This window comes from Pollicipes pollicipes, unplaced genomic scaffold, assembly GCF_011947565.3.
Source record: "Pollicipes pollicipes isolate AB1234 unplaced genomic scaffold, Ppol_2.1 Scaffold_5724;HRSCAF=6776_pilon_pilon_pilon, whole genome shotgun sequence".
In the NCBI taxonomy this organism is placed as follows: Eukaryota; Metazoa; Arthropoda; class Thecostraca; order Pollicipedomorpha; family Pollicipedidae; genus Pollicipes; species Pollicipes pollicipes.
In genome coordinates this window covers 34,411,319-34,438,919 of record NW_023596746.1, presented here as the reverse complement: position 1 = coordinate 34,438,919, position 27,601 = coordinate 34,411,319, and the positions used below count along the sequence as shown (strand labels likewise).

At 64.0% G+C, this 27,601-nt stretch overlaps 1 protein-coding gene across 1 annotated transcript; it reads left to right on the top strand.

Moving 5' to 3' along the window:
• Window positions 1-27,600, top strand: LOC119104011 (calcium-activated chloride channel regulator 4A). Its single transcript, XM_037227732.1, has 10 exons — window positions 1-366; window positions 19,112-19,412; window positions 20,354-20,513; window positions 21,236-21,341; window positions 22,573-23,163; window positions 23,714-24,130; window positions 24,359-24,535; window positions 25,028-25,133; window positions 25,574-25,978; window positions 26,209-27,600. The coding sequence occupies exons 1-10, from the start codon at window positions 193-195 to the stop codon at window positions 27,198-27,200; spliced, it is 3,429 nt and encodes a 1,142-aa protein (XP_037083627.1). The 5' UTR covers window positions 1-192; the 3' UTR covers window positions 27,201-27,600.
• Window position 27,601: the final 1 nt, after the last annotated feature.

Genomic DNA, 27,601 nt, shown 5'->3' with positions numbered 1-27,601 from the left:
TCGATCGCACGTGGGGCCGAAACACCTGCCCGGCGCCCTCCCCCGGCGGTCACAACTGCGCCACGTCGGCCGGTCGGCACGAACTGCTCTGGGACGCTGAAGTCGCGAGAGCCGACGAAATCGAAGGGGATTTTTCGCTTTCATTCGTCACGTTGTCATGGTAACGTGCTGAGTCCGACTGTCAACAAAGCGATGCTACTTGCAAACATGGACGTCCGGCGGGCGTTCCCGATCCTCGCCGCGCTGCTCGTCTGCGCCTCGGGATCACGGGTGGAGCTGGTCAACAACGGCTACAGCGGCCTCGTGATCGGCATCGACGACAAGGTGGACGTCCTGCAGTGCCACGACCTGCTGGGGAACCTGCAGGTGAGCTTGACGCCTCTCTCACGATCCCGGAGTCCGTCCGGTGTGGTGGGGCGGTGGCAGTGGTGAGCGCTACCGCACGGCATGCGTTGGTGTCGCCGCCTGTGAACCTGGCATGTGAAAATCAGCTCGGCTGGATTCACAGGCCGGCGGCGGCCTGCAAATAGCGCGAGCCGCGCGTTTTTGCCGGCCGGCTACCGGCCGCAGTTCCCAGCCGGGCCAGAGTTCACGTTTAGCGGTTAGTCGCTTACGGTCTTGATGATCATTACTGGCGAGGCGGCGGCCAGGCCAGCGCGGCGCGGCTGCTGTGCAGCCAGCGGCGGTGTCGGCGCCCCGCCGCCGGCCGCCGGAGCTGACCCGGCGGCAGCAGCGTCCGTGGGTACGGCCGGGGGTCGGCAGGTTACCGGTGGTGTTGGCGGTGCCGCCACAGCTCACCTCTTGACACGGGCCTGCACAGAGGCCAGAAGGTCCGATGCGGGCTGACTGGACCGCGACGACAGAGCTGCGGTGCGGACACTGGTCGTCGCGGGGTTGGCTGTTGACCCAAGCCTGCGGCCTTGCTCTGGACCTCCGCCAGCGGGCGGCAACCTTTCAGTAAGGGTCAAGTGGAGAAGCGTGTAACCAACGTGACGGCACCAGACCGAGGTCGTTACACTGCGGTAAATGGCTTCCGATCAATAGGGGAAGCCGGACCAGAAAAGGTTAAACGGTTAACGGCCAGTTGCGGCGCGGCTGAGACGGCCGGCGCTCATCGGGGTTACGCCGGCGGAACGCACGCGGAAGGAGGACACTCAGCGCAACACACTTCACACGTCACACTTCACTTACACCTGGCCGCTGCCTCCTGTAATTATTGCCCAATTAAATCCAGTCTGGAACTGATCACATCTGGTTCGCGTCCAGTGCACAGTCATCAATCAATTGATGAATCCTTCTGGTGGGCACTTACCTGCATTAGTCTGCCAAGCGCCAGGTGATATTTATCTCATGGAGGGCCCTGCCATCTGCGTGTTTGATAACCTCAGAAGGAGGACGTCTGACCCTTGGGCCAGGCCTCGTCAGCAGTGAGGGGCGCGCTCCAGGACAGCGCGGACACCGTCGTCTCCTGTCACGGCGTGTCCGCCCCCCCCCCCCCCCGCTCCCCCTCAACCACGCCGTCTGTACGGGAGACGCCCCTCTCCTCCACAGACACCCAGGGGCGCTGCCGGCAGGGCAGACCGACATGATCATGTCGACCTCTCGAGACCAGCTGCACGGGTTATGGGTACGGCGCCCCCGCCCTGGCGCCGGCAGCGGACTGACGGCCTCGTCACACTTGCTGTCGCCGCTCGCTGGCTGGTGACGAATGGTGTACACGGTCGAGCCGCGTCCAAGAGGCAGCGACCTTTTGACACAACCCGCCAACAACTACAGATGAGGATTTCCGAGAAATACGTACATGTGGCCTTGCGCCGAGCACATGGTAACGCACAGTTGCGAAATACGTGATGTACATTGCAAGGGGGTGGCGAAGAACCGGAATCAGCTTAGCATGTTCTAGAGACGGTTTTATTATATTTGCATGACAACCGTCAATCCGATGAAACCGTTATGTCATCAAAGAACGTCGCCTAAGAAGCATAAGAGCCCCGGTGCTACTCTCTTCTTGAAGCCCTCCGGCTGTCAGTTGACGAATTATGCCTGCTATAACGCGTGAGCAGCACCTAGCGAACTGCCGCCGGCACCCGCGGCGTCACGGGCCAGGTCACGACCCGCTTCAGTCCGCCGGAAGCCCGGTGCCGAGCCGACAGCGCGCCGACGGGCAGCGCGCCGACACGGCCAGCGCGCCCCGCCGAGCGCGCGCGGCTACGTGGCTATTTGTGCCGCCGCGCCGCGGCCGCGGCACGCTCCGCACGCGACTCCCGGTCACGAACTATCCGACTCGGCTGGGGTGGCGGCGATCACGGCCGCCCTCGGCCGCCGAGACGGCACTCAGACGCGCTGAAACGGCACCGAGGTGACTGCACGCTGCCCGCCGCTCGCGTCGAATGTGCCGCCGCGTCGGCTGCCGCGACTGGTGAGCAGGCGAGCGGGCGTCGTCGGCCGGGTCACGACACCGCCACGCCGGGGCGCCCGGCACAGCCGGCAGGCGCCGGCGCGGTCCGGCGGCCGCCGTCCGGCCGATGACACCGCACCCGCGCCCGGCGCGCCGCCATCGGCTGCCGTGGAGCGTGACCGCCCGGATCACCTGCTCCGCCATGCGTGCCCCCCCCCCCCCCTATCAGACAGCCGTCAGTCCCCTCATCTGAGCCCCCGCCGAGTGCGGCGGGTCGTTAGCCCTGCCAGCGGGAGAGAGCGATGCCGGTTAACTCTGGCCCGTCTTGCGGGCGGGGAGCTACCCGACAGTGTTTGAATTCCACTCCGCTCCGAGCACTTGATAACGATTACACAGCGATAAATTACGGAGGCTTGCAGACAACCGGCGTTGATAATTCATTAGTGGCATACTGTCGACTGATGCGTACTTAAGCGCTCGCAGCCCACTGAGCTGGACAAGGTCGCTTCCGTTCCTCAGGTGCGGCGCGGGTCGTGCCCAGACGGCTCCTGCGCCTCCCTTGCGATGGTTCTGCTCCGGCCGCCGCCACCGGCGTCGGCGGGCGGGGGCCGGGCGTGCGCCGGAACCGCTCTGGCGGCGCGGACGTGCCGGCCGGGGAAGGCTTCCGGCGCGGGCGCGGGCGCGGGCGGGGCCGGCGTCGACCGGGCGTGCTGCGGGACACGCCCCGCTCCCGTCCGGCGGACGGCCGCCGGGCTGAGCGCACCGGCGCCGCCGGGAGGGGACACGTTACGGGCGGGGACCACGCGGAGGGAGCATGGCGCGGCCCAGGGAGACTGCAGGCACGGATCGCGCTGTACATGCGGACCGGGTGTTCATGGAGAGGAGCCTCGTTTCGCCTGCCATTCACAGGATTACGCGCGGTGTCAGACCGGGACAGCAGCGTCGGACCACGGACTGTGCAGAGGCTCGGACGTCTGGCCAATGTGTACCGAGGAGTCTGGCCAAGGTGACTGTGGGATTGTCGGCACATCTGCCCAGTCACCTGCAACATTTGCCCGCCTGGTAGCGAGGCCCCCGTTTCAGTCTGCGGCCCACCAGGGGTCGGAGGTAGCGCCGGCGCCTCGCCGCCGCGGCGTCTCCCGGCGCACGGCCTGGCCAGCCGCCGCTGCCGCCGGCGGCGCCGCTGATCCGGCGTCGGCCGGCTGTCATCGCTTGAGCCGCCACGACGGTCGGCCGGTGCACCGCCGTATCTGCCGGCAGATCGGGCCATTAGCTGGCCCATTACACTGCGGGCGGCCGGCGGACTCCTCCTGGGCGCTGCTCCGCTCGTCTGCGGGCCGAGGCCTCGCCGCGCGCCCCCGGCCGTCACGCGGCGCCGCCGGGCCCAGCTGTGGCTCGCCCCACGTGCGGCGCCTCTTGCGTACGCGCCGGCCGGCTGTGCGAACCGCGGATCACGTGTGACGCACGCCGAGTACGGCGCGGCACAGGTGTTGGACGTAGTACGCGCCGCGAAACTCGCCGGAGAACGAGACTGAGAACAGATCACAGGTCCAGTGGAGCCAGCGCAGGACTGTAGAACACGATGGAAGGCAGTCCAGACAACAACGGGGACCACGCCATGGGACTGAGAGCTGCCATCCTGTCAGAGCTGTAGAACCAAACGCACCGGAAACCTCAGCCAACCAACCAGACAACCTGCAGTAGACGCCGATCAGCGCTCTCCGTCGAGGATCACAAGAAGCACGGAATAACGCTGGGTTCAACCAGGAAGCCCATATCGACCCACGCGCCGCAAAGGAGCACGGCTGGCGCTCACGGAACACGCGGCAGGCCCGCGTGCGTAGCGCAGGTCTCCAGCGGAACCGGTCTCGCTGAGCGTCGGCCACCGGCGGCGGTGAGCAGTGGTTAGCACCGGACGACAGGCGGATTCGTGCAAACCACTTGGCCTTGTGCATTCTGATACCAATTTCGATTGCGTCGTAAATTAACCTGATGTATTGCTCTCATTACCCTGACGTCCTACTGAGATTGAGATGCTATCATTGGAAGCTGGAGTTTTTGTGCGCGCTGCAACGGGCCTCATGGGGCGCGCGCCGGCTGCGGAGGTGATAAATGAGAGCGCGGGCGGCGGCGGAGCGTCTCAGAGCGGCGCCGACCGCTCCTCGGGCCGGGCGGGGTCAGTTGGGCAGTCCGGCTCCAGCGGCCGGGCAGTATGTCTCCAGCGGCTGGGCAGTCCGGCTCCAGCGCCGGGCAGTCCGTCTCCAGCGGCTGGGCAGTCCAGCTCCAGCGGCCGGGCAGGTCGGCTCCGGCGACTGGGCAGTCTGTCTCCAGCGGCCGGGTAGTCCGGCTCCATCACCGGGCCGAACGGCACGGGGCAATCCTTATCGGCTAAGGTCCGAGGCCTGGAGGCCGGGACGTGGATCTCTGTCCGCCTGTCGGACCCGGCTGTAGCCAGATTGTGCAGAGTGTAGCCAGACCCGGCTGGAGCTAGAGTGTACAGAGTGCAGTCAGACCCGGCTGTAGTCAGAGTGTACAGAGTGTAGCTAGACCCGACTGGAGCCAGAGTGTACAGAGTGTAGCCAGACCCGGCTGTAGCCAGAGTGTACAGAGTGTAGCTAGACCCGACTGGAGCCAGAGTGTACAGAGTGTAGTCAGACCCGGCTGGAGCCCGAGTGTACAGAGCGTAGCCAGACCCGGCCGCAGGCAGAGTGTACAGAGTGTAGCCAGACCCACCTGGAGCCAGAGCGTGCGCGTGTGTTATTGCGGCGGCCGTCTGTCCAGATGCCCCGAGTTTTCATAATATTGGTGCCAAAACCCGGAACTCATAAACTCTTAAAACCCTGAAACCCAGCATTCTAAGGGGGTTCCTTATAAAAATTACGTGAGAAAGCTTCCTTTCCAGAGTCAGCTTTGAAGCCCACTTGTGCGCGTTGTGCCTTCATGATCTCATGATCGGCCTTACGGTAAACTGTCTTGCCTCGGTCTTGCCTCTTGCCGGATCCATGAGACTCCCCTCCCCAGCGCCGTCTAATCGGCCCTCTCTCCCCCGCTGTCGCCGGTGCGGCCGGCGGGCCCGTGTAATCGGCGATGGCCAGGGGGCGTGCTTTATGCCGTGTAATGGGCCCGGCCTGCAGGGATCTCCGTCCATCGCACGCTGCCGGCTGAACGGAGAACATTTAGGTACCTCCAACCGGTGGTCAGTCCTCCCCGGAGCCCCGGGGCTGACCGGGGAGGAGTCAGGCTGCCTCCAAATGGTGGTCAGCCCCATATTTAGCTACCTCCAGCCCGTGGCCAGCGCCTCCCCGCCCAGAGGCCCCGGGTGCATCCGGCAGCAGGTGGGAGAGGCGCGCTCCGTCCGTCTCGCGGGTGACCGCCCCGGCCCGTGACCCGCCCGTCCCCAGGCCAGCCTACCGTCCAGGGCGAGGGGAGGCGGCCCCGCCCTTGGTTCGGTCGGTCACACCGGCCGCCGAGGTCGTTCATCACCGAGGCGGGGGCGGCTCGGCGATTAACTGGCCGCCTCCGAGCGGCGGTCATCACCGGCCGGGCCCGGCCGGGGCGGCCGGGGCAGCCGGAGCGGCGGAGCGGCCGGAGCGGCGGAGCGACGGAGCGGCGGAGCGGCAGAGTGCCGGAGCGGCGGGAGCGGCCGGAGTGCCGGAGTGGCGGAGCGGCGGAGTGGCGGAGCGGTAGAGTGGCGGAGTGCCGGAGCGGCGGAGCGGCCGGAGCGGCCGGAGCGGCAGAGTGGCAGAGTGGCGGAGCGGCGGAGCGGCAGAGTGGCGGAGCGGCGGAGCGGCAGAGTGCTGGAGCGGCAGAGTGGCAGAGCGGCGGAGCGGCAGAGTACCGGAGCGACGGGAGCGGCCGGAGCGGCAGAGAACCGGAGCGGCGGTAGCGTCCGGAGCGGCTCGCCACCCGCCCTTCAGCCGCGCCAGCCGTGTTGTGCTTCACATGAAGCGTTGCGGGACCTGAATCGCTGACAGGGCTTTTAAGGCCTTTGTCGTCTCGTTACAACGGGTTGGTGGGACAGGAGGACGCCGGAGAGCCTCAGATCCGATGCGCTTCTCGAAGCACAGTGCGAAGAATGCGTAGCGTAATGCGCCCACACCACACAAATGCATTGGTGTGTTTGTCCGTTACTTTCTCTTCTGCTTTACATACGGCTTCCTTGTCGCTGGCAAATGGGCCTCTGACCATCCGGACCGGGTCTATGGTTGAGCGGTCCCCTCCCCCTTCGATGCAGGGCGTAGCGTGCCGTGATTCGCCGGCCAGGACGGCACACGGCTCCGATCGGACGCGGGCCGCAGGAAGCCGGCCCACACCCCTTCCGGACGGCGGCCAGGGGGCGTGACGAGATCCGGCGCCCTCCGACCCGGCGGACACGCACCGTGTCCTGTCGGCAGCCGGTCCTGTCGACCGGACACGCACCGTGTCCTGTCGGCCGGACATGCAGCCGGCCCTGCCGGCCGGACACGCAGCTGGTCCTGCCGGCAGTCGGTCCTGTCGACCGGACACGCAGTCGGTCCTGTCGGTCGGACACCCAGCTGGTCTTGTTGGCCGGACACGCAGCCGGTCCTGCCGGCAGTCGGTTCTGTCGGCCGGACTTGCAGCCGGTCCTGTCGGCCGGGCATCCAGCCAGTCCTGCCGGCAGTCGGTGCTGTCGGCCGGACATCCAGCCGGTTCTGCCGGCAGTCGGTGCTGCCGGCCAGACATCCACCAGCCGGTCCTGCCGGCAGTCGGTGCTGCTGGCCGGACATCCAGCCGGTCCCGCTGGCAGTCGGTGCTGTCGGCCGGACACGCACTGACCGGCTCACCAGAGGGAGGGTGAAGGCCTGTGGTCGGCGGTCCAGGGTGTCGCTCAACAGCCGACCTGTTGGAGTGCACGCAGTTTGTGATCATCTCCTGTAAATGGGTGCAGGTTGGGGACGCATTAGCATCACAATACAGCCGAGGACACCGCCCGACCTAAAGACAGGCTCGCTGACTGTCGGTTTCCACGCGGTAATAAATGAGGGCAAAAGTAGCGCAAAAGCTGGCAATAATGGGAGCAGGTAATAACAGTTCCAGTGCTGACAAATACGATTTGTCGGAGATACAGATGCCGTTGAACAATGGGCGCATTTATCAACGCCCCAGCTGGTTTAGGAGTGGAGGCAGCCATTACCGTTAGCGGTGCTCATGCCTGTGAGACTAAAACGCACCTCCCTCTGTGGTCCTGCCGACCCGCTAATTAATGACCAAATTATAGATTTAATTACTGTTATTTTACTGGCCAGCAGTCCAAAGATATGCGCCGGGGTGTCTAACCTTCTGACTTGACTTCCTCCGACGGGAGCATTCCGATGGGAGCGCACCTCACCTCCCCTCCCCCTCCCGTGCTCCCCGGCGGTCAACGGGGGACCGCGCGCCACACCTCCCCTCCCCGTGCCCCCCGGCGGTCAGCGGGGACCGCGCGCCACGCTTACCACACGGCTGGGTGCGACCCGCGCCGACCTGCGACCTCCAGACACCTCTCTGCGGGCCCGGAGCGGGCCAGGCGCGTCCGATGCCGGGGAGCGCGCCGCCGCCTCCAATAAAGCGCGAGGTCTGCCGTGACGGCCGATCGGCTGATCGGCGCCCGATATACAGGCCGGCTAATGCCGCCCCGCCGCGCGCCGGCCGCTGACCGATGGCCGAGATAGCTCGGCCGGCGTCCGTACGGCACCGGCAGGCCGAGGCCGGGTCGCTGCCGGCGGGCGCCGATCTCGGCACGGCGCTGGTCTGAGCCCGCCCGACGCCCCGGAGCTGCTGTCTCGTCCGGGGTCTCGCGGTCTTCCCGGGTCCGCCGCCCCTTCGACCTGGCCAGCCACGCTTCCCTCGGCCCGCCGTCCTCCTCCTGGGGCAGCCATCCCAACAATTGTCCGCATCGCTTGTGAGCACAAGCGATGCCTACACACCGATGGCACGCAGCCACAGCGCGAGCTGAATACCACGGAGCGGCATCGTACATTTTCAAAGTATACTGCTGCAGCTTCTGCTACGGCTTTTTTGGCGAGGTGAATACGTGGCCATATTTCGTTCTCGGGTGAGATCTCCTCGCGCCGATGTCGAGTCCGCGACAGCCCAGCAGTGGACCCCCTGCCAACGCGCTGAACTGTACACAAATGGGCGGCGATAAGTGGGCGCGCGGGCCGTCAGTCGGCGGTCAGGGGCTCCGGCCGACCGGTCTGTTATCTGTCAGGCCCGATAGCCAGGCCGCGTCTGCGGTGTGCGGACACGCGAGCTCACCACGTCCGGGTTCCCGACGACGAGCTCTCGGCCATTCGTCTGCGTCCCGCGCTATCTGCGAGCACCCTCTGCGCGGGACGGCGTGGGCGCCGGCCACTCGACTCTCGCGCGCGCCGATCCGGTGGCCTGGGCGGGATGACCGCGCTCGCCACCGCGTTCAGGCCCCAGTTGGTCCCGTCCACAGCGGCGCCAAGAGCTGTGCGAATGCGGGGAATGAGAGAAGCGCACCAGAGACGCGCCTCTGCCGTCACCAGACGGCGCCATCGGGAGCCCCGTCTTGCGACAGAGATCCCGCGGCACGGTCGTGACCGCCACCGTGCGACAGGGCGCTCCGCTGTGTCGCACGAGGTGCCCCTCCGGCGGGAAGCTCTGGGAGCCCTGCTGACCCGACCCCTTCCCAGAGCCGCTGGGTGCAGAGACATTGCGACACCGCTGTCTGTCTCATCCCACGGTCGGAGCGTGACGCGGGGTGGAGCGCCGTGCTGGGTGCCGCTGAAGGGCCGTACTCTCTCAGCTGTGTCTTGAGGCTGCGCGCTCCTCATTACATTTGGTGACCCGTGGCTGGCCAGACTAAGGGGCGGCTGGGATTTCTTCGCATTTCTCTGGACTGGCCAGGCTGCTGATGCCTGTTGGCGCAGCAGTGCGGTGTTGTTCACCTCTCAAGGTGTTGGATGTAAAGCTTCACGCAGCTGTATTGGGCTGGTCTTGTCCGTGCATGCGCCTGAGCTGTCTGCCGTATTTCCGGCGGGTGAAACTTGACAAGTTATTTTCGTCGCTTTTTGCGGCAGTGACAGCGTGCATTTTGGCCGAGCGGCGGCGCTTTTTCTGCATCATACCGCGCACAGCATGGTCGTGGTCTCGTTGGCACGGCTAGATATAATGGAGTGGTGCCCTGACAGGTAGCAATTATATAATTTGTACGCGATAAGTGCATGAACACCAGACGGCGCATGTCTGACTGGTGCTTTGGAACGTGCCTCGCCAGGCATTTTCTTTCCCTGCCGGCACCCTCGCTCTCTCCTCGCTTCATTTGCTCTCGGCGTGGTGCCTTATGCGAACCTCTTCGTTTTCACTTATGACGCTCAGCTTCTACGGGAATGCCTGTAGTCGTATCTGTACCCATATGTTAACAGTGAGGAGCGAGTCTGCGCAAACGTTTCCAGAAGGGCGCCGCGGATCCGGCGACCAATTGGGCACTTTGAGAAACCAAGACGAGTCCTAACAGCTGGACCTACGACGGCGAGGTTCCGTTCTGTCGCTCTCGCCGTCTCGTTTCCGCCATTCCACAGTCCGTCCCCGTCCATTACGGGCCAGCCTCCTCCAATATTTTATCTCGACAATTATGAGCAATTACAGAGAGTGGTCTCTGCTCGGTTTCATTACGCGGCGCCGGGGAAAAGCTACCCGAGCCGTAATCACGGCCCGCCGGTCATTCGAGGCCGGGTGATTTTTCACGGCGCCGCGTGACCCGAGGTCGGCGGCCCTGCTTTCCCGGCGTGCGCTGATGAGAGGCGCCGCGGGCTCGTCGCCGTCAGGCGGCGCTTTCTTCTGCAGCCAGCCGCCACCTTTGCCCGTCGGATTGGCGCTGCGGCGACGAGCACGGGTCAAGTCACCGGAAGCCGTCCCGCCGCGTCGCCGTGTCCGCTCGACGCTAATGACGCCGCCGCCGTCCGCGGCGCCCGAGGCGGGCCGACACGGCCGCCAGCGCTGCCGTGTCAGCTGCGGGCGCCGTCCGGGTGATGGCGCGCCCCCGCCTGATCAGCCAGCCCTCACTCGGCCCGAGCCTGGTGGCGGGGCAGTCGTCATCTCGTGCCGACGGAGCCGGCCTGAGCCGCAGCCGACGGCGCCGCTGCGTCGTCGCAGCGCTCGTCAGTCGTGAGCTGTCTGCATGGCCGCGCGCCGCTCCGTTTATCTGTCGCTGTCGCCGTGCGTCCGTCGCGCCCCGTGGCCACGCCGCTGTAAATGTGTGCCACAGGTCGGCTGGCCGGCGTCATCAGACCGCGTAGGGGTGACGGCAGCGGCTCCCGAGCGGCGCGGCGCTCGGCCCGGTCACGCGCCCTCCGGCTACCGCCGCCGCCACCGCCGCATCGAGACCGCCAGGCCGCAGCGCGCTCTCGGGTTCGCCGGCGGCGGCGGGTCGGGTGACGCTGCCGTGCCGTTCGGTGCGGCCGCGCCGCCGGCGCCGGCTGGGTGGCGGCCTCGAGCCGCCGCGCCGCAGACGCCGGCCAGCCGTATGGCGGCCGCCAATCAGCAATGTGTCCCCACGCTGACAGCCCGGCTGACAGCTCTTTACGGAGGACGAGTCGGGCGCCATTGTGTGGCGCGGAGCCACTTGTCACCAGCTGCAGCGCTCCAGCCGGCACCGGTCCCCGCCACGACACCGTCTGGCGTACGTGCGGTCGGCGCGAGCGGCGGTCCGGCCACCCTGAGGAGTCGGACGCCCGCGCCGACCCGGTGTCCTGGCTGGCGCGCGGCCGCGTGAGTGCGGTGGGTTGGATATCGCTGAAATCGCCGCTTTGGGAAACACGGAGTCATGCCGTTGCCAAAAGCTGTGCCGTGCATTGCTGCATGGTGCGGCGGGGTTTGAGTTTCCGGCATTCCTGATGGACGTAATCGGAGGCGCATCATCGACAGGCTTCCTGACACTCCCCGTCATGCGATCTCACGGGCAAGCTCCATCTGCAGAGCGTGCTGCCGCTACCGAGGATCACCGCGGCTCAGCCATGTGCCTCAAACCGGATTAGCCGCTTCAAAAGGGCCGCCCGTCGAAAACATCGGGCCTCTCGCGTGTTTACACGGATACAAATCGATAATCATATCCCTCCGCTGCCGAGGATTCCTCGGAACAACATCCAACCCCATCCTGTCTGGCGCTGCGTGCCTCAGATCGCGGCGCGCCCCGCCGCCGCGCCAAATCTCGAGCCTCGGCCATGCATACAAATCGATTAGGTTAAATGCCATATGGCACACGCGTCGCGCGCCGCGCGCATGTCGAGCTGCGCGGGGCGTCGGCCTGGCCTCTCTATAATCTTCACCATTACTGCCTGCCAATTTGCCGACGAAAGGGCTAATTTGTCGGGCCAGTCCAGCGTTTCAGGGTCGGATCACGCCCGATTTCACCGGCCCGGACGGCCTAATGGGCCGCATTCGGTGTAAATAACAGCGTTTGACCCCTCGTGGGACGGCACACTCAAAACGGCCGGGACAGGGGCGCCGGCCGGACTGCCCACGACAGCCGGTACCGCACGCCCACCTCCGCCGCCACCGCCGCCGCCGGCGCCGGCGCCCGACGCGGCCCGTTTAAGCGCCCGTTGCATATTCCTGGGGACGCCCATTAAAATTTTAATGGCCACCGGGGCGTTCGAATTAACGGAAGCGGCGGGAGCTCGGACGGCGGCCGGCGGCCGATCGACGCCCGACCGCCCTAATGCGATGTGTCTCTCCGGGGCGATTTGGTGCGCCGCCCGGCGCGATCCGACCCCGCGTAGCGGTCGTCGCCACCGACGGGCGCATCGATAAAGCGGCGCGCCGTAATGAGAGCGCCGCGTGACCCGAACAGGTGATGTCAGCCCCCGCTGACGGTCTGCACGCGCCGCGGCGCCGAGGAGCGCTCAGCGGTCTCGGCGGCGACGGACAGGCGGCGGGAATGTAGACGTGCTGCGGTGCGGGGACGAGGAGACGTAGGCGGTGTGTTGAGACCGCAGACGAGGACACGGGGACGCAGGGGGGCGAGGCAGCCGGCTGCTGCTTAATCGGATGAGACGCGCGGACTGTGGAGTGGAGGAATGCTCTGGCGGTGACGTTAGGCGGCTGGCAGTCATGGTGAGACATAGCTGCCATCCACCGGTCAGTGTTGCCAATAAATGAGGAGACGCTTTCCATAAGCCCCGCAGGGGACGCGTCGAAGATGCGTCTGCCCGGCGCCCATAAGATCGAAAGGAAGAGGACAGCCCGGAGATGTGGAGGCGCTGTTAACTCCCGGGATCTGGATCTGAAGTGGGCGGGCGGTGCGTGCGCAGGCCGGACCTAGACTGCGCGGCGATAACATCGACATCATTCCCCGCGTATATACGGGCTCCAATCTATATGGCCGGGCGGCATCGCGTCAAATACTCCTGACGCCGCTCCCAATTATCTATAGGTTTATGGCCGAGGGCTGCGTGCCCCTGAACACGGGCCCGGATCAGCCGCGTTCGGTCGCCGTCGGCGGTCACGTGACACCACCAATCGTCGGCCGGCCGCTGCGCTGCCCTGCGGTCGACACCAATAAACGACGTCGGCTGTGGCTTTGGCCGGCGGCCACCGCTTACTTACGGGCCGGCGGCGGCGGCGGCGACGGTGGCTGGAACGGGGCCGGCGAGTGTTGTTTGTTTTCTCACCGAGCGCGCTGATTGTCACCGACCGGCGCTGTGTTAAGTGAGCTCGTCGAGGCGTTCGTAAATAACCGCACGTCGGCGGCGAGGCGGACGACGGGCGTGGCGGACGGCCAGCTGGGCGCTCCGGCGGTGCTTTTTATGAAACGCCGCGGCGACGGAGCGTGGCCGGTGTGACTTACGACTCGGCCGGACCGGAGGCCCGGTCGCCTGTGAGGGTCACGAGCAAGCCACACCCCGGGACGAGGCGCCCCGCCACGCCGACTAGGCGGGATGGGCCAGAGGAGCTGGCGGTGGTCACGGAGTGAGCCCCGCCCAGAGGTGAGGAGGCTTCCACTGACTCCGCTCTCACGATATGAGGGGCAGGTCACCGAGCGAACCTCGCCCAGAAGTGGGGAGGCCTTCCCCGGCTCCGCTCTCGTAGTCTGAGTGGCGAGTCACCGAGCGAGCCGCGTTAAGCAGCGGAGAGGCCTCCCCCGTCTCCGCTCTTTCAGTCTAAGTGGCTGGTCACCGAGCGAGCCGCGTAAAGCAGCGGAGAGGCCTCCCCCGTCTCCGCTCTTTCAGTCTGAGTGGCGGATCACCGAGCGAGCCGCGCCCCGGTGGGTGGGAGCGTGGGTGGTCGGCGGACGCGCCATGCAGCGGCCGCGTGGCTCCGCGGCCGCAGTAGCAGGGGTCGGCCCGCCCGATGGCTATCTGTGCCCGACGGACACCCTGTTTGTCTCGCCTAAGCAGACGCTCCAGGCCAGTTAGATCGCACAGCTCCAACGCCGCCAAACTACGGCCGAAAACGGGCCGAACACGTCTATGCGGCCAGTCCAAGCCGATGTGCAGATGATGGTCCGTGACGTGAGGCTCTGACGTCTTAATGACGCTGAGAGCGCGCCGCAAGGTCACGTGTCGTCTGCAGACTGACCCAGACGGGCGCTCCTGTCCTCGATTCCCGTCACGTCCGGCGTCCACGCGTCACCACCGGTCGGATCGTCCGTTCAGCATCGGCCGCCGCGGTGCCGGCAGGAGGCGGGCCTGCAGCCAAAGCGGAACGGGTGCGCTCCTGGTAACGGTTTTGTTTTGGGCGGCCCGGCCGAACTGCGGCACTTCTGGAGGTCGCCGCCGTGCCCCGGGATGCCTCCGGGCGTCTCGCTCGGACAGAACAAACACCGAAATGGGTCCAGAATTACTGACCAAAACACTTTAATGATAGGCCCTGGCTGTTCTAAGCGTCTGCACAAAAAGTTGCCATGCTTGCATTCATTACCATGACAACGGGGGCATCGCTGGCACATGTTTTTGTGTCGGCTGTTTTTCTGCGCCGGACAGCGGTGGCCCCGCCCGCCCCCTGTCCGGCGGCTGATGGGTGCAGGTTGATCTCGGCGGTCAGCCGGTGGACAGGCGGATCAGCTCGCACCCCCCCCCCCCCCCCCCCCCAGCCCACTGTCGTGCTCCGCTCCATGCACCGCGACGTCCTCACGGTGCCTGTCGCGGGAGGCCGTCCTCTTTCCTCGCGACTGTCGGCGGGTCGGACCGCGCCGGCAGAGACACGCCCACTGCGGTGTGGTGCGAGGGTGCGGCTCTGGCCGCTTATCTTCGACGGCTGACCCGATATATCCCTTCAAGGACGTCTTTGGTATGCAAGATGGCCCAGATCTGGCGATGCCGAGCACCGCGGCGGTTTCGGCGTGGCGCACGTCAACACAAAATCAGAGCCCGCCTCTCCAGGATTTACATCGTGCGTTGGGAAAACTCCAACAGCAATAGGGTCCCCTGCCACCCATAACACGCGCGTTGATTGGTTTATTTTTCACAACTAAGACCCGAAAGTACGGCAAATGAGCGTGACATGCGATATCAAACGTCGGGTGAGATGGGTGGCATGTTTTTAAACATCGGCTATGAAACCTGGCCCGTGTCCAGACCTTGAGCAGCGTCGGCGCACTGGACACGGTAACGGGGTCGGGATAGCCGCGGCGTTCCCGTCTTAAACATTAGGAAGTCGTAAACTGGCTTAATACCTTCCGCCACAGCATTGAATAGCCCCCTATATCACAGGCGTCGTTGATTTAAGGGCTCTAACCTGGAGGGCTTGAAGCTCGAGAAGTGGTTCACGAGGCCTCGTTGTCGCTGCTATGAGCTGTAAAGGCGGACTGCCGGCCAGTGCGCTGCTATGTGATGGAATTGCCCTCATGAAAGGCGACGCAGCCGCTGGGCGGCTATGCGTGGCACGTGGCCGGTGATGTGTGGCACCTCGGAGTCATGAGTGGACGACAGGCAGGCGTCACGCCTTTAACTCGTCAAGCTCGCCGATGTGGCCAGGAGCGCTCCGAGACGGCTGTCCGGATGGCTTCTGTCTTGCGTCTTGTCTGTCTTGCTTCTGTCTGCGCTGTCTGTTTTGCCTCCCGAGAGAACGCCTAGAAGAGGCGACTCACACCACACCGGCCGGCTAGACTGTCTGGTCACCGGCGCGGCTGTACTGTGGTCCTGACCCCCCACGTGTCGGTGTCACGTGGCCTCGTGCCGTCTGCCCACGAGCTCTGTCGGCTTGGAGGACTGAGGCTGCCTCACCTGCGGGCGGTGCTGGCCGGCTCGGCGGCGGGGCTCCTCAGGGCCGGTGGACCCCCGTGTTAGCGGCGGCTGGTCACCGTTGACGCGCCCCGCCACCGGCCGGAACCTCGAGCCGCCAGAGGGCGGACGACGGCCTCGTCTGAAGTGACGCCATCACTGCGTCGGGACGGACAGGCAGCCCGAGCAGCGGCATAGCTGGCCCAGGTGTGTCCGCTCTCCCTGCTGCCAGCGGAAGCCGGACCCTGCAGCACCGCTGGCCTTGTGCGGAACACCTGATTGGGTTTTCCTCCATGCCGGGCCCGCGTTCAGAAGCGGCGACTGTTTGCTCTCTGCGAAAATGGCGTGAATGTTGTCTGGGCTGATATCAGGTGCACAGGACAGCACGACTTCTGCCAATCGTTGTTCCTATCTGGTGATCAGAAACCACCACTCAAAAAAAAAAACAGCCGGCTGCTGCTTTCTTGTATCAGCGTATCTGCGCACAGCGTTTATAGCGTGTTTTTTGTTTCCGAATTGCCCACTATCAACAGTAAAACAATCCACGTCTAAGCTGTGCAAATACGTCGCTCCGAAGTCCAAGCCTGGCTGCCGCGGCCTGGTAACGCCACTGGCCCGAGGTGCCACACGAAGCCGACGCGAGACCAATCCCTTCGAAAGGCACGCTCTGGGACCGCTGGAGACGTCCTGAGGCGCCTCCAGCCGAGGGATGCTGGAGTCCCGGGGCGGCCGGGGCCGGGGGCCGGCCGGGCCACCGCGGCGGCCGCCGCTGGTGACTGTCCCTCATTAGCCGACCGCGGCGGCCGGCCGGCCGTCCCGCTGCGCCGCGCCCCGCCGGACACCGGCTCGCATAGCGCACCCGATCTTGTTATGATAGCCGGACGAGTGCTAAAAATATGGATGTCGCGGCGGCGGGGCGTCGCACGGAGGCGATCTCCCATCGGGGCGGGCCGCCGTCGCACGGAGGCTATCTCCGCCGGCTGCTCACGGAGCCGGTGAGGCGGCCAGCGCTATTGTCACGGCAGCTGGGCCCGATGGAAACAAACGGGATTAACAAGCGAGCGGCGAGAAAACAGGAGGGGAACGTCTCGCAGAAAATAACAGGGTTTTAGCCCCGGCCAAGCGCGTCGAAGCACCTGCCGCCGCCGACGGTGAGGCCGCTCTGACGTGCGGCTTGCTGGCTGACTGGCGCCGGTGGCTGCCGGCCGCGGGCCCGCGCCTGACCCGTGACCTGGCGTGACCTCTGACCCGCGCCGCGCTGCTGACCGGCGCAGAACACACTCCCGCGTGCCATCTATCACGCGCCGGCCGGCTAATTCCTGCGCGGCCGTGACGTATCTGGCGCAGTGCGTCATCCATCAGACCGGCGGCGGCACGGACCGCTGGGGCCGCGGGCGACGGCGGGCGCTCCGTTGGCGCGCCGTCGCCGCCCGGCCGCCCCCTGGACACCCCTGCGCCCGTATTTTTTAGTCGTCCGGCTGTGCGCGGCGGCCGCACGGCAGGGGGCCGCTTGACCTGGCAGCCCGGTCCGGCGGAGCGCCGCAGCCGTCACAATGGGCGCCCGCGCCGGCCGCGGCGCCGCCGGACCCGTGTTGACCCCCGCTGTCAGCTGATGGATGGCCGCCCTGTATTGACTCGCGGCGACTGTTGCCCGCGTCCGGAGAAAGCTATCTGGAGTCAACAGGACGCGGTGTAGACGCATGGATTACGCGCCGATGCCGGGGATCCGCGTCGACGTCGGCGGTGACGACGGTGGTGACGTCAGCGGGGCGTGACGTGTTCCGGCTCGTCACCGCCGGGCCGAGACTGACGGGCCGGTCAGCGCGGTAGATAGGGCGGCGTCCGGGCGAACACAGCGGCACTGTTGGTCGGATCAGCACGAGCCGACCTGCCGCTGCTCTGAGGTCAGCATGGTTGATGTCATTCGTGTTAAGGAAAAATCCCCATTGCGCTTCGGGAAGACGGTAGATAGGGCCCTGTGATTGGCTCCTGAACGACTGTGATCGTTATACCGATCGCAAAAGAAGCCTTAATGGCAAGAGAATGACGAGACAAGCTTAAATTTGACTGCATTGACGATGGACAGAACGGGCACGAGCGCCTGTTTCTCCGACTCTCCCCGTGCCGCAGCTCTGAGCTAGTCCGAGGCCACTAACGAACCACGCCCTGGCCTGAAAACAGCTGCACTCGACAGAGACCGGCCTGCACCCGCCTGCTGGTCCACATCGTGCATGCTGTGCAGCTCGGGGACACGCCCCGGCCACCAAACCGATGTGGCGAAACAGGACACGGCCGGGGCGGGGGGAGGGGAGGGCGGCGCTCGCCGCCCCCGCCCCGTCGGTTGGCACCTGGTACGGGTCAGCGGTAACGGCCGCAGCGCCAGCCGCCGCCGCCGTCGGCCACACGCCACACGCCACGACCGTGCGCAGCGCGCCCGCCACCCGCTCAACGGATGTGTGACGTCACGCCCTGTCCCGCCCTTTGTTCCCATCCATTGATTGTGTCATGCGTACATTATTTATCGGCCACGGCCGGGCGGGCAGGCCGGCGGGCGGGGTCGGCCGGCGCGGTCTAAATCCACCGCAGGACGGGGTGGAGCCACGTGCACTGCACGCTGGAAACCTCCGACGAGGGGACGCCAGTTACCGGCAGCTAAAACCGCCCGCCGGCTGCAGTTATTCAATGGCGGTCGAGTATTGCACTACGGACGGTGAGCTGAGTTGAGCAGAGGTCAGGATGTCACCTTCATCCCGGACTTTTGGCAAGGTCATGATAAACGGGACGGACCGAGCTCCTGTTCCAGATCGGTTATTTACATGAATCGCCGTTCAGATTGTGTTCAACTCAGAAGTGGACGGGCCATACCCCCTCCCTCTTCCTTCCCCTTTCCCTTCAATATACGAAAAAAAACGCCAATCGAAAATGCCGTGCGGCGGCGCTGGGTCGCGTCCTCTTCAGCGGTGTGCGTGATGATCGCGCGCAGAGAATATGCCGCAGCAGCCTTCGAGGCCGACCGGCTGGCGCCGGGCACAGGTCACACGCACAACGGATGACTAACTCGGGGAACATTCCACCGCTGAGGCCGGAGTGTGACGCGCACCTGCAACGTGAGAGCGGGTAGCGAGCCGGCGAAGCCGCCCCCAGCTAGTGTGACAGAGAATGCGCGCGCACTGACGCCGCTGGGACATATCAAGGTCAGATCGGCGCCCGCCGTACATGAAAACAGAGCGGTTAGCAAGGCGGTGATTGGAGCGGGTGTACCGGCTGAGCGACTTATGGGGTCAGCTGTCTAATTGGTGGGTTGGCATAGCCGGCGGCTTGTTCACGTGACGTTAATTGTAAGGTGCGCGACGGGCACCTCCACGGATGGTTTTATCGTAAACAAATGTGGAGCGCTGTGAGTCTGCACGGGATGTTCATATAGGTGACATTTTACCGGAGCCAGGTGTCATCTTGACTAGTGATGGTGCTGTATCGATTCGTCGCGTAGCCAGACGACCCTCAACTCTGCGTTCTTCTATTCCAGACGCTGATCAACAACGCGTCGTCCTACCTGTACACGGCGACCAATCAGCGGGCGTTCTTCAGTGACGTGACGGTCGTGGTGCCCAGTTCGTGGCCCCGCAGCTGCACGGGCGCCGACCCGCCGGGTCAGGCCACCACCGAGAGCTACCTGACCTCTGACCTGCGGGTCAGCACCGCTCACCCCGTGTACGGCTCGGCCCCCTGGACCCACCAGTCTGGCCTGTGCGGTCAGCCCGGCGCCTTCGTCCAGTTCGCCGCCGGCTATGTGGCCTCGGGCGATAACCGCACCTTTGGGGACCAAGGTAAGCCCGGCGGCCGCTCTGCAGAACTCAGCTGGCCGGCAACGTACGTGTGTCAGCGCGCGGCTGGGGCGTGACGTCATGGACTGTGAGCTCCACGTGCGTCGAAATGTCCCCGCCATCCTATTCATCACTTTTCACAATTCGACAATGTAATTTGTTCGCAAATCATTGTGCATACATAACATATTGGCTACTATCTATCTTAAACGATCACAGAATTCGTAGTCGCATGCGGTTTCGCAGCATACAACCCACATAGATGTTTCCGGATATGTCAAAGCTGACGCCGCAGACACTTCGAGATGCGACCGAGATAAACGTGCAGCAGAGGCGTGCTCAAAGAGACGCTAAAACACGTTTCTTCCCATGCCCGTACGAGTAACCCGTGTTTGTAGGCGTCATTTTCCCGCACGAGACCCTGTCCCGTCTGGGGCCTCGTTAATCCCCGTCCGAGTTCCCAGCTCAGAGAGAGGCTGTGCTCGTGACGCTGCGGCGGCGGGAGCTCCGAGTCCCGCCGCCGCATGACGGGCATCGCCCAGAGCCGCGCACTGAGAGCTGGCAGACTCTGCCGGGTGTCACGCACTGAGAGCTGGCAGCCTCTGCCGGGTGTCACGCACTGAGAGCTGGCAGCCTCTGTCGGGTGCCACGCACTGAGAGCTGGCAGCCTCTGCCGGGGTATCGCGCACTGAGAGCTGGCAGCCTCTGCCGGGGTGCCACGCACTGAGAGCTGGCAGCCTCTGTCGGATGCCACGCACTGAGAGCTTGCAGCCTCTGCCGGGGTATCGCGCACTGAGAGCTGGCAGCCCCTGTCGGGCGTCACGCACTGAGAGCTGGGAGCCTCTGCCGGGTGTCATGCACTGAGAGCTGGCAGCCTGTGCTGGGTTATCACACACTGTGAGCTTGCAGCGTTTGCCGCGTCTGACCCAGCGCTCGGTCCACAGCCCGCGTTCTGGTGCACGAGTGGGCCAAGTACCGGTGGGGCGTGTTCGAGGAGTTCGGGTACGCGGAGGACCCTCTGTACCCGTCGTTCTACCAGCAGACGGCCGGCCAGTGGCGCCCCTCCGGCTGCTCGGACGGCGCCGTCGCCGGCTCCGTCTCACCGTGAGTACCACAACCCGCAGCTGCTGGCGAAACGCCTGGCTCCAGCCGAATTTTCGGAAAACGAATAGCGCAGCAGAAAATGCAGGCATGGCCAGCGAAGTTCTACCCGCATGTCGGCGAGGGTGACCGGCCGGCTGCACTGTGCGGCGGCATGTGATTTGTGTGATGGCATTCCTTCGGTCACCGTGTAGTTTTTGGACATTGACGCTCGGACGCGCGAGCCGTTGGAAGTGTCACAACGCATTGCGGTGATTCAAATTCACGGTCGCAGTGGGTCAATGGTGTCTCTGCAGCACATGTATTGAATGCAGTTCCCGTGCCCTTTGTTGAAAGTATAGGTGAAGTACGGGCTGGCATTCCTGCAGTATTGGTTAAACGCTTTGAGTCTCGTTAACTTGGAATAGAACGTGGGCCTTGCATGAAGGCGTGCACTTTGGCCGAACGTCACCGAGCTTAGCCCCGGTGGGGGAGGTCGGAGTCACGTTGCCGACCACGTCACCTGTCCGTTATGACCAGTAACGGAGACGCTGAGGTCGGATGGCTGGAGCGCTGCGCCACTATTGCGCCGCCGCCAACTGGCAGCGTCCGAGGCATAACGCAGCCGCCCGGCCCCAGCTCGAGTCCGGAGCACCTCCGATAAAGGAAATTCGCTGTCCGCGTTTGACCGGCCGCTCTCGAAGCACGTATGGAAAGCTTTAACTTGATGTTGGCGTGTTTTGCAGGTCGGGCTGCGAGGAGAGCTCCAACACGTGCACCTTCGTGCCGTTCATGAACGCCAGCAACGCGGCCGTCACCTCGTCCATCATGTACATGCAGGCGCTCAGTCAGGTACGTGGCGGAGCGCCCCCGCCGCCCGACTGTTGACTGACGACAGATTGTGGTCCTCAGTATGAGAGTGTCCTTTGTGCGCCGGTTCGGCAGCCTCCGGCCGCACAACCGAAGCCGCCCGCGCCAGCCACCGACGAGGAAAGTCCGCTGCCTGACTCTGCAAGACGATATCGCACACCCGCCCCTTTGTTCAAGCAGATGCTGTTTTCCCAGCGTTTGCTTCCGACGTCCGCAGGGCTTCGGTGCAGACCTTTTCCTCCGGTGGTGCCGCGCGCGCGGCCATGGGGCAGACATGACGGGACGGAATTCCTCCGCGCTCTGCTGAGTAACCTCGGGGGGGGGGGGGGCAGACTTAGCGGCCCGTGTCGCCCGCGTCCTGCTGCAGCGACCGATCCGTCAGAACACGTCACCTAATAGGTGGTGTCGACCTTCGTGCCATTGCAATTAATGCGGTGCACGCGTGGTTTCCGTGGTTACGGAGCGTAACTATGGCTACCGGCCTGGTAACTGTGGTTACGCAGATGACAAAGAACGGGTGAGCATCTCGTCGATACATCTGCCGGCGTTGGTGGAAAGGTGGCGCCCGGTTCGGCGCTGGAAGCCGTCTTCATACAGGGGGCGCTCGAGTCGGCCTTATCTGTCCGTTGAACTGCCTGCGAGCAGATGGCGCTTGAGCTGGTGCCTGTGGCCGCTCTGGGGAAGGGTCGCTGCGGCGATTCACCAGCGTGTCACGTCTGGCTTGGTTCTAGAGAGATCCATGCATGTAACCTACTCCTCGGAGATTTGAGGAATAACCATTCATGTGTGTGTGGGGGGAGGGGGGAGAGGTGGCAGAACACTGGGAGACAACGTGCCCGAAAGTCAAGGTCGAAGTATGGACGAAAACGATATGAAAAATTGCATTTTAAGTCGAAAGTGGAATTATTAATGCTCACTTCAGCAGGTTTCGAGGGTTGGACAGATGCCTCTTGGTCACACCCGTCAAACTTCCCCAGGATTGGATTTCAACCTGTAACCGTGGTGATGCGCTGGCCTTTCTGTTGTGGTACTGCCGCACAACAGAAACAAAGTGACATGTTCAGCCGATGAGGGGCCGAAAACGCCACGATCGTCTCACCAATTGGTGTGCAGTGTTGCCGAAAGTATGATGCCTGAAGTCCGGTACTCGTATATCGAATAAAATAGATCGAAACGAATGGTTATATGATCATATCATGTACTCGTTTTACAGGTGAAGAACTTTTGCGACGACGGCAACCACATCAAGGCTGCTCCGACGAAACACAACATGCTCTGCAACGAGAGCTCGGTGTGGGAGGTGATGCAGGAGCACAAGGACTTTCGCAACGGCAGCAACCCGCCGAACGCCAACTCCACCATCCCGCGAGTGGACTTCAGGGTCGTCAAAGCCAGCACGGACCGCTTCTTCTTCCTGCTGGAGAGCACGGCCACGATGCGGCAGCAGGAGCGCTGGGACTTCGTCAGCAGCTCCATCCGCAAGTTCGTCAACTGGGACGTGCCGACGGGGATCCAGGTGGGCATCGGCCACTTCGGCGCCGACTACCGCACCGACCGCAACCTCACGACCGTGCCAAACTCACTGATGGGACGCGGAGAGCTGGCCAACCTGCCGCCCATCGCCGACGACGTGATGGAGGCCTACAAGAGTTGGACGACGGCCATCGACGGCGCGCTGGCGGCGCTGGGGCGGATGGCGGCCGGCGCGACCATCATCTGGGTCACCGGCAACCAGGAGAGCAGCCGCAACCAGCCGACAGCCGCAGACGTCGACTACATGATCGCCGCCCTCAACGCTAGACATGTGAGTAGCCCACGGCTGTACGTACTATCTCTGTACGTGGCGCGTGGCGAAAGGCACTGCAAGTGTGGGCTTTTCAATTTGGGTTTTTCTGCGGACGATAGTTGGGATTGATGCGAGTGGTGGCTATTGCATCGGCACGCAGTGTCGTCCGTCACGACTTTTTATTGTCTCCGGCTAGAAATGACCCAACACCATAACGACTGGAACAAAATTTGCGCTAGGAATGTTTTGCAAGTACTATTGTGCACCGGAGTACTATAAAGTACTATCGTGTATCGTGTATGTGAGCAGATTTTGATAGAAGGTTATGACTAACTTGCCTTCACCATCGGTTGCCATCGACGGGCGGGGAATTATTTTAGCACAATCAGATATGCGACAGTAGACTATGTTACCCCACTGTCGTTACATCGCGCCATCCAGACGTCGAATAGCATTAACGTCAAATACGCAGAATCATCTGCTTCATGCAGAGGATCGTTACATGCCCTCAAATGTGGCCAACGTCCGTGCGACAGCAGACCATCTGACCCCCCCCCCCCCCCCTCAGGCTCGCCTGGTGGTGGTGTTCTACCCGACCGTGACGCCCGGCCTGGCGCGCGTCGCCATGGAGACGGGCGGTGACGTCATCTCAGTGGAGGACGTGCGCCTCGGCGATCAGACCAGCATCACGGTGTTCCACTCGCTGGCGGCCGCCTACGTCTACACCCTGGACAAGTACATCGCGGACAAGCGGCTGGCGCGGGTGCAGGTGGAGGACCGCCAGTTCGTGGGCAACGGTCAGCACGCGCGCGGCAGCTTCCTCATCGACACCACGCTAGGCGTGAACACGACGCTGACGGTGCTGTACAATACGCGCAGCGAGATCGGCTACGTGAAGCTGCGACCGCCCGGCGGACAGCTGAACACGGTGTACACGTACCCGGACAGCACCAACCACCTGCAGTACGCGCCCATCGCGCAGACGGTGAGTGGCGGCGTCGGCCACGGCCGCTCCAGCCGCGCCGCCTGCGAGGGCCGACTGCGCTGACGTGCGAGCCGGATGCCTGCCGCTTCTGGTTGCTGCCTACTGCTTTCAGTGCTGATCTAGTTACGTTCTGTTTTGCTGGTCATTGCATATTGACGCTGGCTACTGTTCATTGTAACAGTTGGTCATGTTCACCGCTCTAAGGTGTACTTTACCTTTCGTTCTCAGCAAGGGCGGTGGGAGTACGAGATCGACAACATGGCTCCGTCGCACAGCAGCATCTTTGTCCAGGTGACGTCCTCGTCGGCGTCCTCGGAGGACACAGTCCGCACCGAGGTGTGGACCAACATGGACCGGACCGGCTCGCTCAACGCCACGGAGCGACCGCTCATCATCTACGCGTCGGTGAGTGGGCAGCGCGTGGTTGTGCCGGCAAACTGAGGAGGGGAAGTGGGTCACAAATGCCTCGCGACGAATGCAGGATCGGCAGCAAAAATATGACAGGTGAACGGCGCGAGTGGCGGATGTTCATAGGGGCCATAAACTGATGGGTGTTTGGAAGATATATATGTTCCGCTCACGCGTTCTGCCAGCGTTGGTAATACCTCAGGACAGCCCGAGACAGTTCGAGACATGACAGCTGTCACCGTCTGGCTCCCAGAAAGCTCGTGACAAGCTCGTTTTCGTCCGTCCAGTGATCCGGCGTGTGCTATGTGAACTGGCGATGGATCGCCCTGCGTGTGCACGCACGTACTCGCCTGTGTGTTGGCGTATGAGTATATGGTGACCGCATTGTGTTGCCGTATAGATCCCATGACTAGTGGAGACGTCAGCGGAGAGCCATCTGAGCCAGCAATAGCCGTGCTCCGGCAGCAGCTAACCCCGACCTCTCATCAGGTGGTGCGCGGCCACGCCCCTGTGCTCGACGCCGAGGTGTACGCTGTGGTGACACGCGCCGACGGCCAGAGTGTCCGGGTCCAGCTGCTCGACAACGGACTTGGAGGTATGGGGCACCAGCCAGTGGCACGTGCGCCGCCGCAGGCGTCCCGCAGCTGTCCGTGTGGCTCGTGTGATTTGACCTATGTAAACGGCTTTCCAAGTTCAGCTGGTTGTTGCCGTCCGCTGTGGGTAAAAGTCATGGCCCTTGTTTCCGGGAGGGTGCCCTTTGCTGCTGGCATTGACGTGCTGAAATGAATCAGTCTGTGTTGTTTGGCGGATGTTCAGCCGGCACCCCGCAATGTAGAAGTGCTTTTGATCATAGCGTTACCTGTCTCCTGAAATGAGAAGCATTGTCCCTGATGTTTGACTACGGCTTTATGTTCAGAAAAAACACGTACCAGATGAAACAGCATTACAACGAACGCTGCTGTCACCAGTATATATCCGGCATGGCAAGTGATAATCCTGGCGTTCCTTTACAAGGTAGGCGCTGCGTTGTTTCAGTGCCGGACATTTTGCACGGCGACGGCATCTACTCGCGCTACTTCACCGACTTCGGCTCCCTGACGCCGGCCAGTCAGCTGTTCATCGTGCGTGTGGAGGTGGGCGGGTCGCGGGCCCGCGTGGTGACCGGCCGTGACCTGACCCAGCCGCGGGCCATCCCGGTCAACGGCCAGGTGCCGTGCTGCGGCTCCACCATCGGCAACGTGACCTCGGTGCCGGTGAACGGCTTGCGGAGGTCAGCATCCGGCGGCGGTATTCTCGTCTTCGGGAGCACTGACCAGCAGGCGGACGTCTACCCGCCCAACCGGGTCACCGATCTGCGGGCCGAGACGGACGCCGCCGAGCAGACCATCACGTTCAGCTGGTCAGCCCCCGGCGACGACTACGACAAGCCCGACACCAGAGGTGAGACTCGGGGCGGTACGGAAGTTGTGCCGGGTTAGCTTGGGCTGAGTGATTCTGGGGCTACGTTGACCGTAGACGGCCTTGTAATCATCTTCTCTGTGTGCGGAACCCCTGCATTTACCGATGTCTCAACCAAAGTTTCGCCAAAACTCAAGCAGCGCGAGCAACCAGTTGCGCGCGGTACTTCAGAAATTGTCTGAGTCCTCCTAAGCATTGGTCGTGTTTTCCAGTGTCGCACTACGAGGTGCGCTTCTCGGAGAGCCGAGCGCAGCTGCGGGACCACTTCACCGACTGCACCAGCGTGCCCCACTGGAGCCAGCCCGAGCCGGCCGGCACGCCCAGCCTCGCCGTCATCGACTTCCACACCGTCGACAAGCTGCTTTTCTTCGCCATCCGCGGCGTGGACGAGGCCGGCAACGTGGCGCGCATCTCCAATGTGGTGGCGCTGGTGCTGCCTCCGCCGCCACCGACATTATCTCCGCCGCCACCCACGGGCACCACGGCCCCCATACAGCCTTCGCCGCCGCCTTTCGACGACCACCTGCTACTGATCGTGCTGCTGTGCGTGGCAGGCGTGATCCTGCTGATCGTGCTGCTGGCGCTGTACTACTTCTTCTGCTACCGGCGCAGGAAGCCGGACCCGGGCGCCGGCGCGTCGCGGCACATCACCACAGTGACGGTGCCCACCGTGGAGAGTCGCGAGCCCACGCCCGTCAAGATCGCCTACGACCTGGAGAAGGAGAAGGCCGTGCAGACGATCTCGGACGGGCAGACACCGAGCATGTGGACCGCCTCGGACATCCTGGACACGCGGGACCGCCGCCACAGTCCTGACGACAGCTTCAGCAACTACGCCAGCGGCCAGCCGCTGAACGCGAGCCAGCTGGGTACCGGCCGCGCGCGCTACAACAGCTACCAGACGCCGTTCGTGGAGGACATGCCGTACGACGGCCGCTCGCTGGTCAGCACACAGCCCTCGGACTCATTCATGTCGCTCACCTCCGACCCGCGCCACCGCAACAACAACACGCTGTCGGAGGGCGAGCCGGCCGGCTGGCCGAGCGACAAGGACTCGCTGGTGCAGGCGCAGCGCGTGCGCGGCGGCCGGCTGCCGCCTCCGACGCTGCCCAAGCCGCGGCTCCACCCGGCCGACGGCAGCCAGCACGGCTCGCGCGCCTCCGTGGCCGGCGACAGGCGGCAGAGGAATGTAACTCAAGTGTAGGCTCGCCGCGGGACGCCCCAGCGCGGTGGTTGTCGGAACTGAGCGGCCCTCGGACTCGTGCGTGGACGCTGAGCATGGGGAGCCAGCCGGGCCTCCTAGTGAGTCCAGAGGTCGCCAGTGTCCCGCGTCCTTGTGACCGAGGCGGCTCGCGCACTGGCTGCGTGGCGAGAGCTCGTCTCGCGTGTTTTCTAGATTGTGTTGGCTGTGAACCGGTTACCCGCGCGCGCGGCGGAGGGCCGCGGGGCTTGTACTGTCAGTGTTCGCAGTGTCTGTTTAGCTGTAAGGTCGTGCACGCAATGTAATTAGCCACTTTTCACGCGATTTTGTACCTAGGTGGAAAAGATTATCCGCGTACGCATCATCTAGTCACAATGTACTGCCCAATAAACGTCACCCGCCAG